General features: G+C 44.4%; 1 protein-coding gene across 1 annotated transcript; it reads right to left on the reverse strand.

The window, feature by feature from the left end:
• Window positions 1-33: 33 nt before the first annotated feature.
• LOC124476710 (hyaluronidase-4) lies at window positions 34-12,452 on the reverse strand. Its single transcript, XM_047034009.1, has 4 exons — window positions 11,368-12,452; window positions 6,076-7,074; window positions 5,284-5,373; window positions 34-4,276 (listed from the first exon to the last, which is right to left on the reverse strand). The coding sequence occupies exons 2-4, from the start codon at window positions 7,033-7,035 to the stop codon at window positions 3,740-3,742; spliced, it is 1,587 nt and encodes a 528-aa protein (XP_046889965.1). The 5' UTR covers window positions 7,036-7,074; window positions 11,368-12,452; the 3' UTR covers window positions 34-3,739.
• Window positions 12,453-16,158: the final 3,706 nt, after the last annotated feature.

The raw sequence follows: 16,158 nt of genomic DNA on the forward strand, positions 1-16,158 counted from the left end.
CAGAGCCTTATGCAAAAAGTACTTCTGGACACCTAGCATTTACAGTTTATTTCAGTCACTTTCTCAGATTGCCATTGAAATTCTCAAAACGACTTCTTCACCATCCACATCTAATTACTTGTGCACGTCACAAAAGCAATTACTGATTGTTTTGAAGAAATTGCAATAGTTTTGGTACATTCATGCAAATGATTATGCACAATGGTCTTTTTTCTACATTATCAATGTCTCATGTCTTACCCCCAAAAAATCATCTAGGCATTAGTCCAATATTCCAGTGCATACATCATTACATGCAAAATGGTTGAACCAGTTATCATAATTGTAATTTCCCTTTCAGTACAATGTTGCATGGGTGCTTCCTAACATTTCTACCAATTTTTTGGTAGAACATTTTAATTGTTTCCTTTGTACTATGCAGTGCTGTAAAATTGTAACATGGTCTGTGAACAAACTACAGCACAAGCAGTAAAGCATGCCCCAAGCGTGAATCATGTATAATCTCTTGCAATCAAGCTCCCACATACAACAATGTGTAACTTTGCTCTATAACATTTTTTTATATGCCACGTAGAAAAAGTGCATCCCTGGGCATTTTCAGTCATCATTATCCAAACTTTGGCCATAGTTGATCAAAAACAACTTACAGAATACTGACAACATGGCAAAGCATTTTGACTACTACCTTGTTTGTGATTAAAAAAAGAACTTACTGAGAGACAAAGAAGGATTTTGAGCTATCTTTACAGACTTTAATTGTTTTGAGAAAATGCACTTACTGTTTTGCAAATGTTAAGGATGATTCCAGAAATTTACCAAAACGACTGAGAAACTGTAAAACAAAGTTTGGTGAGAGAACAGTTAGGTCTTTCATTGTGCTGTCACTATGTGCAACAGTACAGCAGGTACTGCACTCAGGTGACAGGTTGTCTACTTATCTATTTTCTGTACCCTGAAAAACTAATGCCCTTCTTAACACCTGAGGCTCTATCAGTATTTTTTGCTTGTGTGACTGTGTGTGTGTGTAGTACAAATATAGGCAACGCTTAAAACCTACAGCTACTTTGAATACACATTTGACCTTAATTGCTTTGAGAAATGTAAAAATTAATGTAACCCTGCGGCACTGAAAATGATTCCAACCTTTATTAGCAGTGCATACTACATCCAGGCAACACTTTTCACATGCTGAATTGGAATTGTGTATTTGGTTTACAATTTTGATACACTTAAACATAAGTGCCCAATCTTGACAAAACTATTGCCATCTTAAACGTTCCAGTACCTGCCTAATCAGAAGTGAGATGAAATGGAACACATTATTGAAGACATATGAACCAGGATATGTCCTTGGTAGACAGTGTTCAAGTGTCATATTTGTATATTGGTTATGAATGTCAGCTCCACACTTGCATAAGTACAAAACCAAATAAAACCGTTCTTATTACAATCTCCCCAGTCAGTATAGGTCATGGTACAGATGTGTAGGAAAATAAAATATAAGATTAAACTCAACACACTATGTCCAATAAGTTTTTCCGATATGTTATCTTGCATGTCTTTGGTGTGCAGTCAATATTTATTTTCTTATCTTGCAATGACGCAAAATTGTCATTTGCCAACTTTAAATGGCCCTAAATTATGCTCACATACTCTCCCTGAAACCTAATGGTCTTAAATGCAAAAATATTTTGAAAGGTTACCTGGCTTGAAGATACACTTTGGCTTTGATAGAAGGTTCTGCTACAAAATTGCCACGTCAACATATATATATATATATGTGTATAGAACAACTTCAGGGAATTGAGTGAGGCACAGTGAAATCAGCACGAGATCAGATGGGGTTATATTTAAAGCTTCCTTGACCAATAAGTCACCATTAATCGAAACTTTCAAGAATTCATCGAATTACTCACAAATTCAGTTTTCAATATTCTATGAAGAATTTAGTTTCCTAATAATTTCCCCTTAAAGTAAAGACGTGATCCTGGTAAAGATTTAAGTTCTTCACAAAGCATCTTCGCCTTTAAGAGAGTTTGTAGAGAGTGTCTGAAGGAGAGGAGAAAATTGCCAAACGACAGAGGTAGTTCCCCTATTTGCAATCTTCTCCAAACGCTGAATGACAAGTCAGCTAATGAAACGCTACACATTGGATTGTGCGTCAATCTCATTCGAGATACGCTCACGTCTCCCATCAAACACAATTACAATATGATGGCTGAAATGAAAGAGATCACAGCCCTAAGGTAAATTTGGCACCTGAAAAATGCAACACTGGTGCAGAATTGACAGGGTCCATTGCAGCCTTCCATCAGCAAGGTGATCACACAAACGATCACAGCGCTGTCAGTCTCATATAGTCATGCAGCTCATTTCATTTCCACTGAATGTCCACACCTTACTGGCTCTCAATTGTTTTTCATCAACCAATCACACCTTTTTTAAACAGCCTTTCTCAACCCTGGTGCTTGGGACCCTCCTACCCTGCATGTTTGAGATGTTTCCTTTTTCCAATGCACCTGGTTCCAATGAATGGGTCGTTACCAAGCTGAGCAGATGCCTGACGACACCATTTGTTTGAATCAGGTGGGTTGGAATAGGTTGCTGAAGGTTGTGAGAAAGGAGCAAATGGCTCTACGTTATACTATGTTCACATTGGTCCATTGGCTCATAAACTAGTCATATGTTTTAAAGTTATAGTTTATACATAGCATAAGAGTACACCGTTTTGTAAACATCTTATAAAAACAGACATATTGCTAAAATTGTTTACTGCATAGAATTAAGGGTAGACTGGAGGGTGGTATACCACTTCTTTGTCAGTGCTTAAAGTGCTATCAAAGTGATAGTACTTTTACAATCGATAGATAAAGTTACTATTTTAATGGGGTGAAGGAAACACCCTAAGTCAAATCAGGCCATTCTGACTAAAGGCCTGATGAACAAACTCCTGTCTGTGACAGAATGACTCGTCACCCCTACTTGTCCTCCTCTCTGCAAGTTTCTTGAAAAACAAACCACTAGGCTGTGACAGCGTTCCTAAAGGTCCCACCCAGAGGAAGTTTCTCACCGACCGGACGATTTAAATACATCTTTCATCTTATTGTTCATTGTTAGTCTATGTGGTTGTTTGTGGTTGTTAAATGGAGAGTACAGTGTCATACTGGCTGGGCAAGTACTTTGTTCTACACGAGTGGCTTGCATAGACCTTGGAGTAGGCTGTGCCTGTTGGAGTCTGATGCATCCCCTCAATCCAGTAGTCTAGAGACAGCATTCTGGTTGATTATGGTATATTGGCTATGTTGCAGATGCTGGTTCTGGTTTAAGGGGTCGATTCTCACCTAAAAGCCAAAATGTCATCCTGTTCGTCATCGTGTCAACAGTTTCTATATGGTCGTACATCAGTTATAGTGTCAGTTATGTCAGACAAGTGGATGTATAAAGTAAGCTACAAGACGTGGTATTCAAGTGTTTCTCAAGCATGAGAACCCCGAAAGGAACTAATCGCCACATTCATCAGAAATGCAGAATGCATTCATAGTACAGTATACAACGTTGGTGTTGACACAACCATTTGGCGTGTATGTCATATGTGTGCCAAGCACCGTTATCAAGCTTCATAGTTCAATGTAGGGCCCTCATGGGACAGTAATAACAAGGAGAGGGACTTCTCTCCTTCCTCATCCAAAACCAACCCCCCCGCATGCTACCTAAAGTGCCATCATCATCATCATCATCATCATAATACCACTAATCCCAGAATAGAGAAGTTCAACATGAGCAGTAACATCATCAGTCCGTACGCATTATCAGTTTGTGGAGCCGAGCTCTCCATTTTTCTGTCTTTCTCTTCTCCCCCGATCTCATTTCCTTCCTCTTCATCCGTCCATTTGTTCTCCTCCTCCTCCTCCTTTCTCCACTCCTCCTCCTCCTCCTCCTGGTCTGCCCCCCCTTCCTCCACCACCACTTCGTTCAGACTGTCACACCTCTCCCCGGTGTGGCCCTCGTAGCAGTGGCAGCGGAACCTCTCGGCCAATAGCTGCAGCTCGCGCTGCGAGTGCCAACCCGTAACCAGGAAGTCGCCGTCTCCGGAGGGCTGGATGCGGTAGCTGTCGGCGCTCAGGTGGAGGTAGTGGGGGGCGTAGGGGTCCCTCCTGACGCAGCGCCCGTTGCTCTGGCACAGAAAGTTGCTGCAGAGCTCTGCGGCGCGCGTCACGTTGGTGATGTACTGGCCCAGACGATGGCTCAGGAAGGATTTCACCTTGGTGCAGTTGTGCTGGAGGGAGGGGGAGGGGGGGGGGGGGGGCAGAAGACAGTGGCATCGATGAAAATCCAAATCGTTATCTTTCCAATAAAGTGTTGATGGCTGGTATTGAGGCATGGACGAGGCAGCTTATGAACTATCTGTGACAAGTTCGAAGTTGGTTCAGATTTGAGTGAATGGGGTTGTAGAGCACAAGACTCGCAGAGCTAAAGGCCAGACATCAGTTAAGGGTTCAGACAAGGTCAAATCTCAGGGGGGCATATCCAGCGTTCTGACCACATGATGTGCTCTGTTGTCTGACTGGTTCTATCAATAGGTGGGGTTTGTCTTGTCCCAATTAGACGAGACGGATATCCACTATGTTTGGAATGCGTGTCGGAATCTGAGGAATCCCATCTTCATCCCGTTTACTGACAGATGTGCTCTGTTTGTATTATGGTGCTGAAAGCTGTGTTGACATTGTGAGTGTGTCAAAACAAATGGCTGTGTTGCAGATGTTCAGCCACACGACCTCAAGGGGACACTTCATTTGACAACCCAAGCATTACAGTCTCATACTTTAAACCTACTGTGCAAATGTTGAATTATTCAATCCTAAATAACACAAAATGACAGTGTGTTATTGTTAGGAATCAGGAAACAGAAAGGCACTATAATACTGTAAAGTGATGATGGGTAGAACTCAGTGGTAGAGGATTTGATTGGAGATCTAGAGGTTTCAGGGTTGAACCTCGTTATTATTTATTTCTGACAAAGAGGGTGTTTGGAGAGGAGAAAGGGGAGGACATGCGGTGAACGGCCTTGGCTGGATTCGAACCCATGTCTCCGCAGTGAAGCCCCAGCCTACATGGCGCACACAGTGGTCTGGTGAGCCACACGGGTGCCCCGCTAGATGTATACATTAACATGAATGCTGTACGGAGGTAGGCACCCTACTCTGTATGGTGTGTACCTAAAGTACACCTGGAGTTGGGAAACAGAGCGTTTGGAGTGATGCTGTGTGGAGGTTTGAAACATACTCTGGATGAGGTGAGGTTGAGGTCTCCCCAGATCACAAATCCAGCAGCACCTAAAGCAGCACTCTCCCCAATGGTGTGGATCAAGTCTTTCTGTGAAGAGCACACACACACACACACACACACACACACACACATAAACAAGCCATCTTTACAGTAGTCACATTACAGAATTCTTATACATTAAATAATACAATGATATCTGATATACATATAAATCCCACTTTTACTTTCATTATTTAGCAATTAACCACTCCATCCTCTCTGATGTAGTACCATGCAACAACGTAATGAAGCATAATGCTCACTGTCACACAGCAGCTTTACGTCAGCTATTTTACTTTTTTTTGCCACTAGAGGGTGCTAATCAGATTCATACATTATTTGACGGTCAACTCAGTTTATTTCACGGTATCATCATGAGCAAAGGGAAGAGAGATCGATCCTGGGTTTAGTGGACTCCACTACCACTGATGATTAAGCATGTATTAAGTAAACGTTTTATTCAGAGTTTCGTTTAGCACAAACATAACCTGGTCTTGGACAGTGACAGTGTGCCGCGGTCCGCGGATTTGATAAACATGATGCATCAGTGCTGAACAGGCTATCACAACTAAGTTTATTACTACAGCACAAGTCTACTAGTCAGTCAGGTAAGTTCCTTAACACTTAAGTTGAATGTGAGGTGGGTCAGGAAGGGCAGATTAAGTTGCTTTCCACCGTTGGCTGAGAGGAGACAGGTGTAATTGGCTCCAGAGGATCTCCAAAGCTTGGTGCTAGGTGTGGTGATCTTACCGTGGTGAGGAAGGCCATGGCCTCGTCCCTGTAACCCAGTCTCAGGTAGACATACGTAGGCAGGTCGTAGTCCAGCGAGGTGAGCGACGCGATCCTGATCGCCTCCAGCACCCGGTACTGGGAGAAGTGCAGGTTGCTGACGCTGTCCGTGTGACTCTTCCTGATGGCCACCGAGGGGAACAGCGCCGTGCTGCTGTTCCACAGCCACAGCAGCTCGTCGTTGCGCCGGCTCTCCTGCAGGGGGCAGGAGCCCGTGTAGTTGTCCTCGTGCAGATTGTAGTTGTGGCAGTCGGGGTAGAGGTAGAAGCCCCACAGGCCGTCGGGGCGTAGGCGCGTCCCCAGCTGGACGGTGCGCAGCATGAACGCCCGGGCGCTCTTCTCGAAGCGCTCGCGCGCCAGCCCCTCGACCTGCGAGGCCGTCACGTTGATGTACGCCCTGGCGGTCAGCTCCCGGGACTTCCGCCGGTAGACGGCCTTCTTGTGCCAGTTGCGGTTCCACTGCGGCCGCCAGTGCTCCCAGTCGATGACGGCCAGGCCCCGGAAGCTTTGGGAGGGGATGAAGTGGCTGATGTCCTGGTAGGCCTTGATGAGGTGGGCGTCCAGGCTGCAGTTCTGAGGAAGCCCGCCGTTGACGGCCTGACCTTGGTCGGTGTAGTACGGGTAGTGGCCGAGCCGGTTGGCGTAGAAGATGGTGACGTTCTGGCCGGTGCGGACAGCCCGCGGGCTCCCGCTGATCTGGAAGAGGTGGTCGAGGTTGGCGGTGACGTTGTACTTGGTCGTGCACATGTCTAACGGGGCGTTCCAAGCGGCGACGAAGGGCTTGCGGCCAACCAATGGGAGCTTGGCGGGCTTCTGGCCAAAGGCGGTGTGGAAGAGGAGGAGGAGCCAGAAGCAGGTGAGGGCGCAGGTCACGGGGAGGGCGTGGGGGTTGGGGGCACTGCCCGCTGGCACCGCGGGCATCCTGGGCTCACGGGTCAACAAGGGCGTCCTTCAATCATCCTGGTGGGATGGAGGAGAGAGGCGGTTAGAAGAGAGAGAGGTGGGGAGAGGAAGAGAATGAGAGGGGAGGGAGAGAAGTGAGATGAAGGGAGGAAGAGAGATGAGGGGAAGTGATGGAAGGGCGAGATGGAGATGAGAGGGGGACTGAGAAAGGTGTCAAATGAAGAGTGGAAGAGAATGAGAGGAGTGAGAGAAGAGGTCAAAGGAGGAAGAGGGTGAGAGGGTCGTTTTTGGAATGGTAAAAAAAAAAAGAGAGAGACATTTGAGAGGGTGGGAGCATAAGCAAGCAGGAGAAACACAGGGGAGGATGTTCAACCTCAGCAAATATACATAGTGCATCAGTTGTGTGCAGCATATCACAAATTAATAGGATTACCAGGGATATTCCACATGATCCAACAACAAGTATAATAGGATTGTAATAGCGCCACCGACAGTGCCTTATGTTTCCATGATGAGGAATGAGTTCACCTGAGGAATTCTCCTGCCTCAGTTGACACCTAGGGGAGTCTGTCAGACGGCCGTTTTGATCCTGTCCACACGTTGCTCCAGTCTAACCCGTAAGATACCGACGTGCCCATAATGACAGGCTGCCTTGCCAAAAGCTGTCAGCCTGAGGCAGGAGCACAGACGTTGTGAACTTTTAAAGGGCAGTTACAGTGTTTTCCCATCTCCAACTTTGACCCTTCCCCTCTTTATAATACAGAAATGTAACACATTCAATTGAAGTGACACCGCCTAAAGATCTAGGGGGGGCAGTGTTCTCGGTACAAGACCCTTCCCTTGGAAAGCTATCTCAACTATGTGTATACATCATGAATTTCAAAGGCAGGGCTGAACGAGCATGACGAAACAAGCGAGACATGCAGTATCATCGAAAGATCCAGATTTGTAAAGCTCTTTCTTGAAAGTCACTTTGGATAAAAGCGTCTGCTAAATGAAAAGTAAATGTAAATGCTTTCCCTTCGCAATTACAACATGTGGAATTAAAGACTGGGGTTTAGGTGTTCCATAATCAAGCCTAAAAACATCAGTTTTGGAACATGAAATTTACATTGTGTAACAAATGCTTTTCATGCTTTTATTTTGATCATGGTACAAATGCAAAGAATTATCACCTAAATATTTCAATGCTAGCATTTAGGCTACACAGGACAGTTTGTGTAACTTGGTTGCTTGTTTCAAAATGTTTTCATCTTGCTTATGCTGTATGTCAGTTTCCTTGACCCGAATACCTTGCAGTTTTTGATGTCATTTACAGCAATTTAGTGCATGTAAAAACTGCTTTAGCCACAACTGCACCTAAGCCTAGTACTTTACTTAACAGTTTAAATATTTTTAATATTTCCAAATTGATGAGAGAAACCACTTCCACACCTTCACATTCTCAGAAATGATGTCTGGAGACATGTGGAGGGATCAGAGCAGAATCCTGACTCAAACCCTGGGATCTGGGGGTGAGGAGAGGGTTGGGGAGAGGAGTGAGGAGAGGGGTGAGGAGAGGGAGAGAGGGGGGGCTGGGCGCAGACTCGCCGGCTCTCGAACTGTAAACCACAACTGGGGACCTTTTACTGCACTTATGGAACTCATCACGGGTAACCTTGGTGATAATAGCAACATCGACTTTGTTCATCATTATTTCCTGTTTATGCGCTTGAGCGTGCGTGTGTGTGTGTCCGAGTGATGTGCATGGTCGATTAATAGGAGGTGGAGGGATTGATGGACAACAGAGGAAACCCTCTGTGGTTGTGCCATTGAATGGAAAATATTTCGCTACAAGCTGAGACTTGATTTATTTTTTGAGGGTTCGGCGTCTTGCGTTCAACCAAGAAGGGGGAGGGATGTGGAGCGGGGGGGGGGGGGGGGGGGGGGGGTTAGCAGAACCACATCCTGAGCAATCAGTCCGTTACTTCTCAGTGGTCTGCACGGACTCAGCCTTCTGTAGGCTGCCTTACAAAGAGGTAGAATACAGTGCTTAACATTGTGTTGGGCCATCATTGCATATTAATAAAGGATTAGTAAGCATTGTGTAGAGGGCAAACAACAAGGCTCGTCTCCCACGGCTACGAGGCCAACCGACAGTCCAAGCACCCAGAAATGTATTGACTGGAGGAAATTGATATTGTTCAGTATAATGTGATGTAGTGGATGCCCCTCTTAAGTGCAACGCTAAAAAGCATTTGCCAAGATGAGGCAACCGTGGATTGTGTACATTGGAAGCAGTGAATAGTTTGGGAGCGAATGGAAGAATGTATCTGTGCTGTCAGGGACCCACTAACCCTATCTGGTAGCAATTTGGATAACAGTTTGTTGATCACTGTGGTATTTGCGGAGCCCTTCTGCCCAACATCAAGAATGTAGAAAACATTTGACAAAAGGATTAGATTGTGTGTGCGTGTGTGTGTTTGTGTGTGTATATATACACATATATACATATGTATCTAAATGACCTCCAATGTCAGATTCCGTAACATCATCTGACCATATTTATTTGAATAAGCTAAACTTATAATTGGATATCTGTTGAATACATAAATCTCACTGGTTCTGAATGATAACCAACTTTGTGCATACACATACATGTAAACATATGTTGTATTCTACACTGTGTTCACAAGCAGATTGGGAGAGTCCTCTTTCTCAATCCTAATTACTGTTCGGATCCTAAACAGTGCATCTAAGTAGCGGTACTTGAACACTGAAAGTCAGCAATAGTTCAGGTATCATCGAAATACGTGCCACTGCTGACAACACAGTAGCTTAGCACAGCCTGTACTTTCCACTGACGCAACCCTACAATCTTGAGAACTATTGTCTCTAGAATAGATTAGATCACTACCCCAGAATGATGACCTTAGAAGAACTGAGGGGTTTGGTCTGTTTTGGCAGCAGCCAAAACCAACCAGCCAACAGACGGTTCCCTTATGACTGAAAGAAAGTAGAGAAAGGGGGGGAAGATGAGTGCAAGGAGATGAGGGTAGAGGTGAATGAGAAGGGTAGGAAAGTTTCACTGAGTGTTGTGCTTTAGATAATTGTGCCATTGCAGCCTGCTGAAATCCGATATGATATTTCGGATTTTAAAGACCCCTTGTGTGACAGAGACAGAATGACTGGGGGAGAGGGGTGGATGGAGAAAGATGGAGGGACAGAGAGAAAAAAAAGAGAGACTTGTTGTCTGTGCCAGACAAAGAAAACAATAGTTTGAGAATCAGATACATGAAGGAAAGAAGACAGGGTTAATAATCCAGGGACATCCAGATCACCCCCCCCCCCCCATCCTGTGCCTTCGCCTGCATCTTTCACCCTGCAGTGTAGCGTTCCCTCCAGGGATCTGGCCCAAACATCGTCAACACAATCTGTCGGCCTTGCTGTGTGTCTGGCCTCATGTCTGTGTATGTGCGTGGGTGCCTTCCGTCACTGTTAACCCACAGTACAGATTTAATCACAATCCCAAAATCCTTTTCAGGTATTTCAAGAACTGTCTCTCTCTCGCTCTCTCTCTTGTCAAAAGCTGTTGTTGATTCTCTATGATTTGTATCCCCCCTACCTCTCTGTTGGGTTTAGTCAACATGGTGGGTAAATTGAAACACCATGCACCCAACATAGAATATACATCCTTTAATAGCAGGTTGTAATTCTGTTTAATTCAGCTGTTAAACTTGCTGCTCTCGCCAACTTTGCTCCCACTCTCAACCTCCCCCTTTGAGCTTTGTAATTACTTCCTATAAGGCATCTGATTAAATGCCTAAATGTAATGTCAAATAAAATGTATTCTTTCTCTGAAAACCCATATATACACACAGATGTGTAAAACATGAATGACATGATAAACAGTCCTCTTGTAATTCTGCCACGTTTCCATCAGAAAACGAACCCATGCTATGGAACTGGCAAGGCTGCTAGCATGCTGCGTAGTGCCGGCTATTGTAGTAACGGTAAGAGTGTAACATTCCTCTGCTGACACACCCCCTTTGCTGATCCAAAAACAGAACAGTGCCTGACCCCAGTGTGCTACGGCATCCCTGAACCCAACTCCACACTTCAAAATACCCTGTCTTATCTAAGACTGTTGTGACACCATCATGCAGCTCCACCTCCCACTAGACAATGTATTTGACATTGATGGTGGAAGACAACCTTCCACCTCCAGTAAGAATTTGGGAGTTCACAAGAGTTGTGGGAAGAAGAAAAAAAAACTTGTTGCCTTACGTCTCAAGTGTGAGACATCATGTGTAGGTTGAGAGGTTAGTGAAAAGCTATTTCAGTGGCGGGCGAATCAGGCTTGTCGCTCACCTGTTGATCTCGCACGGTGACCGTCACACCAGCCAATACCAGGCAGGAGGGCTCAGAGGGGGCGCATCCCTCTCCATCTGTCCTGCACCTCAGCATTCCTTCACTCTGTCTGAAACACAATCCTCCCATCCACACTTATGTACAGCCGAGAGAGTGAGAGAGACGGAGAGGGAAAGAAAGGGAGAGAGGGAGAGTTTCCTGCGAGGGGAGGAGGCACCAGCAGCAAGCTGGAGTTAACACCACAACAGAGCGATTACTGGAGAGAGGGGGGGGGAGGAGGGAGGGGTGAGGAGAGGGGGAGAGGAGGGAGGCAAGGGACGGAGAGCTGCTCTAAATCCCATTGACTGTGCTGAGCGTCAAGAGTAGAGGTCTGATCCTCTCTGGGCTGGGCTCCTAGTCGTGGACGTCTGACACTCATCCACATCAATCAGCATTACCCACTGTGGGGATTGCATGCGTGTGTGTTTGTGTGTGTGTGTGTGTGTCCTGTTCCTCACGTGAGCATGTTTGTTGTCAGCCGTCTAAAGCACAGTCTGTCAGGGGTTGTTTTTTTGCGTCATTTTCTCTTGCTAGCTACAGGCAGACAACTGCTTTTACTTGCAAGCTAGATTCTTCCAGTGTGTTGAATCACTGTGTGGATTTCGACTTCTTTTTACATTCACTTTGCTTCAGTTGAGATTCCAAAGGCAAACCACACTAATGTACCAGCAGGAAAGTATCAGTCTGCTCAAGAACTACGCTCTAGAGTTTCCCTGTAAACCTTCTACCATCCCTGTCAGTTCAATGGTGATGTTCCTATGTTATAGACAACATAGAATTGTATTTTTCTTCAGATTTCAAAATAATTATATGTTAACTGACCTGCCTTTTCTTAATAGTAATTCCCAATAAATGGTGTTCCTTTCAGATCCGTATCAAGGTAAGTTGTCATGTACTGTATGTTTGAGGCAAAACTAAACATTTGAGGCAGGTGAATTACCTCCCCGCTAGACACAGCCAATAGACTTGTGGATACATAACAGAACACATACTGTAATTAAAGACAAAGTGTACAGCCTTTCCTGAAAATATTATTGACCCCGTTCATCATCAAACAAACTCTCTCTCTTTTGACGGAAAATAGCAACATCTAGAAGCCTGAGACGGCCAATGACAATTCCACTGAAGATTGTGGCCGGAACATGTTCACAGCCAATGAGAGGGCTGTATCAGCCTTGCCTGGCGTGTGGGAGGTAATTGGATGCTTTGCATTTTGCGTGTGGGACTGAAATACATATGCAAGTGTTTTGTCAACAAAGTGAACTAAGCCCGAGTTTCACACAACGTCATCTTTGTTCCGTTCATCGGTGCATCGTCCTGTATGAGTCAACGTGCTTGTTCAAATTATACAGTAGTTCAAATAGTTCATAAGGTCATATCCATATTGGAGAAAAATGACATTAAACAGTTTGATAATAAACTGACATTGATTTATGAGCAGGGTTTCTTGAAATACTCTCCTGTCAAGTTTATCCATCCTGGTGCTAAAAACACAGATATTTAATCAATGTGATATCCACCCCGACTTTGAGTCATATTTGAGGATATTGTTTGTTTAAAAGAGACTGAAGGGAGGGAGAGGTTTAGTGAACCTCCTCCTAGTTTCTGTCAGCAAACAAGCAAAACACCATCCGTCTGCCTGTGGTAGTCAAGCTAAACTCCCCTCAAAGTCTGAACATGGCACTTTCATAATCTCTTTCTTCAAACTCACACATGAGACGACGTCTAATGTGAAACATGTGGTGCAACAGTCATCTTCTGAGTGGCATGAGAAATTCCAGAAACACGAAAACGCTGCATTTTAATGTGTGTGCAAAATATTTCTTCATGTGTTAATGATTTAGATACCTCGTTCAGATCAAATTGCTACCCTCTGCAGTATTCATTTTCATCAACTTTTGGCTGATGGTACTCCTTTAGACATTAGGGGAAATTATAGTCCCCACCCAAACACATACAAAAAGAGCACCCTATCACACATCTATATTTATATACAGTACACACACAAGGCACATCCCTATCACGCGTGCACATCTTTACAGTACAGTATTCTGTACATAGACACATCTACAGAGCACATCCCTGTCATACATACACACATACACATTTATAGACAGTATACTGTACACACACACACATATATATACACACACAACCCAGCCCACAGACGCCCCCTGCTCTGCGTGCAGTCAGAGTGGAGACAAACGTCTGCTGCCCATAGGGGGGGGGGGGGGGGGGGGGGGGGCATGAGCAGTGGGGAGAAACCACATTCCCACAGACCGAGGGGGTGGGATGGTTCTCTTGGCCCGGGGATTCGGGATGTTCGCTCCAGGCTGCAGCTTCGCTGTACCACCACCCTGGATAAAAGACTCCTCCAACTCTTTCTCTTTTTCTCGAAACTGGATGGAAAAATGTTCTTTCACGGAGGGGTGGTTTGAATGTACTTGCCATGTGTATACAACGGACATATGGCATGTGTTATGATTTAGTTTTCTAGCCCTACCTCGATTTCCTGTTTCTTTCGGGGAGTTATGTGTAGGTGTGTGTGTGTTTGTATTGGAACTGGCCCCCGTGTTGCAGGAGAACATTGGAAGAGACAAGAGTTTGATTGAAACTCTGACTTCTAAGGGTTGAACTCTGACCTGGGTGAGGTGTCTAAATCATAAACACATGAAGGAATCTCACTCTCTCTTATACTCGCTGGCTTGTCCAGACTGGGGATGTTGACTGTATTTTCCAAACAGGTCTCTACAAATACAAATCACAGTAGCAGATGTTCTTGTACACACCTTTTCACCTTTCAGCAGTGCGATGCTCTTCGATTGCCACTCTGCTCTTGCTTTGACAAGTAAAGACTGTGAGAAAATTGTTGTTTTGAACAGTGTTAAGTGGGTTTCGGAGAAACATGCCAGGACTGAACTGGGTTATGGAGACATTTGTCATTAGCGTTTTAGCAAGACCCTCTGAGATTTGGTCAAGACCAGAAACCACTGGACCCAAGAAAGATCCAAGTTTGGTTTGAGAGTATTCCAAGCTGCTTATTATGCTGAAGCAACACATACCGCTAAAGTTTATAGCACATGAAAATGAAAAGTCTATTGCTTACAAGATTATGCTTCTAATGCATTTTTGTGGCAATATCTCCTATGGTCTACACTGAAATAAACACTAAATAAAGAATACTGATTGGTTTGTGTGTCATGGAGATCCGCATTCTCAAGTACAGGTTCAACAGTTGGTCACAGGTCTGCTGAAACACCTCTTTAGTCAACTGCATCACAGAACAGCTAACAATTGAATAGCACGGTTAGAGGGTGTTTCAACTTAGAAGGGAGTGTAACTAATTCAACATGGTTAAACACGGATGTGAGCAATCTTGAATTGACAGGCGAAACATGTTGCATCTAAATGGTTGACAATCCCTATGAACTTCAATTTGAATTTTTTTGTCTTTGGCGTTTGTAGATCAAATCAAACTTTGGCAGAGCGTGGGCTCTGGAGTCACCAGTCAGTTTGCTGGTCAGGATAACTTCACATTTCAATTGAAAGATGGCCAAGTGCTTCCACATGCTCGCTGTTAGCGGAAGGAGCTGTGGAATATTGACGATGGCGTTGTGTTGGTCTCAGCACTAAATGTTGCTCCTCAAGGCACAGAGTAAATGACAGAGTTCCTGCCAGCTGAAGGCAACTATAGATTTGGAAGGTGACAATTAGTGACTGTGTGTGTGTGTGTGGGTGTGTATGATGAGTGTGTGACGTATGTGTCAGCTTTTCGAGTGAGTTCAAGGATTGCTGGAGAGTGAAAATAGCTTATTAGTTGTGTTGGTGAAAGGATATTTCAGTCATTTTGTGTCCATGTAGTCCTTGAACAGTCGTGATTAAATGTTGTGATTCCAAATGGTTTCATGTTTGAACTTGTACTAGATAGATTAAAACAGTTTATAAAAAAAACGTTGAGGACTCAGTGAAGTAGTCTGATCTACTTTGATATGCCTCACTGCTCATCCACATTGAAGGTATATTTGGTTATTTCCTCAGTGACTTAGCAAAATGTAGGATCCTGTGAGTTTTACAATACATGTCCTTGATATCTTGGCCCAAGCTTGACTGGCAAACAACTCCTGACGTTTCAGGCGTCCACACCCTTGTGTACTTGCTACAAATGTATTCAGGATTCAAATGTGTCAGGAAGTATGTTTTTCTGTTCGGTTTGAACGTGATCCATAATGAAAGAATGGTCACTTTCAAAGATGCACTTTTTCATCAATGAAGCATTTTACTGAAGAGTGCAACTCAATTGCTTGTGCCTGACTGTTTTAACTTCAACTGATCAATATGGCAACCAAAACAGGCTTCATCAGCTTAACAACAAATGAGTTCATGAGATTGATCAAACAGGTCTCTCTGATTCAAACGTATAAGAAGTTTTCTTGTGTTATTGGAAAAATACATGTTGTGTAGAAGTCCTCATTCTATTCCACCGTGCCAGGCACAGGAAATGTTTCCATGGTAATTGGAGTGTCTTTCCCCTCTGGGGGGAGGTATAGACAGTGGAAGTGGAAAGATGAAACTCCAAAGGGAGAGCTCTCGTCAGCCTTGTTAGGTATTTGTGCATGAAGGGGGCCTGGGATGTTTACCACGGTAACTTCCCAGTCTTTAATCAACTCCAGGAGATGAGCCTGATAGCTGGACTACAAACATTTACAACTTTTAGATAAACAGGTCACTTAGAGGCCAGGACAGGACAGTCAG

This window comes from Hypomesus transpacificus, chromosome 14 (assembly GCF_021917145.1).
Source record: "Hypomesus transpacificus isolate Combined female chromosome 14, fHypTra1, whole genome shotgun sequence".
NCBI classification, from domain to species: Eukaryota; Metazoa; Chordata; class Actinopteri; order Osmeriformes; family Osmeridae; genus Hypomesus; species Hypomesus transpacificus.

Coding starts and splice junctions, on each gene's coding strand:
- LOC124476710 (XM_047034009.1), bottom strand. CDS start 7,035: ATGCCCGCGGTGCCAGCGGGCAGTGCCCCCAACCCCCACGCCCTCCCC. Junction 5,374..6,075: donor CCATGGCCTTCCTCACCACG/GTAAGATCACCA, acceptor TGCTCTTCACAG/AAAGACTTGATCCACACCAT. Junction 4,277..5,283: donor TCAACCTCACCTCATCCAGA/GTATGTTTCAAA, acceptor CCCTCCCTCCAG/CACAACTGCACCAAGGTGAA.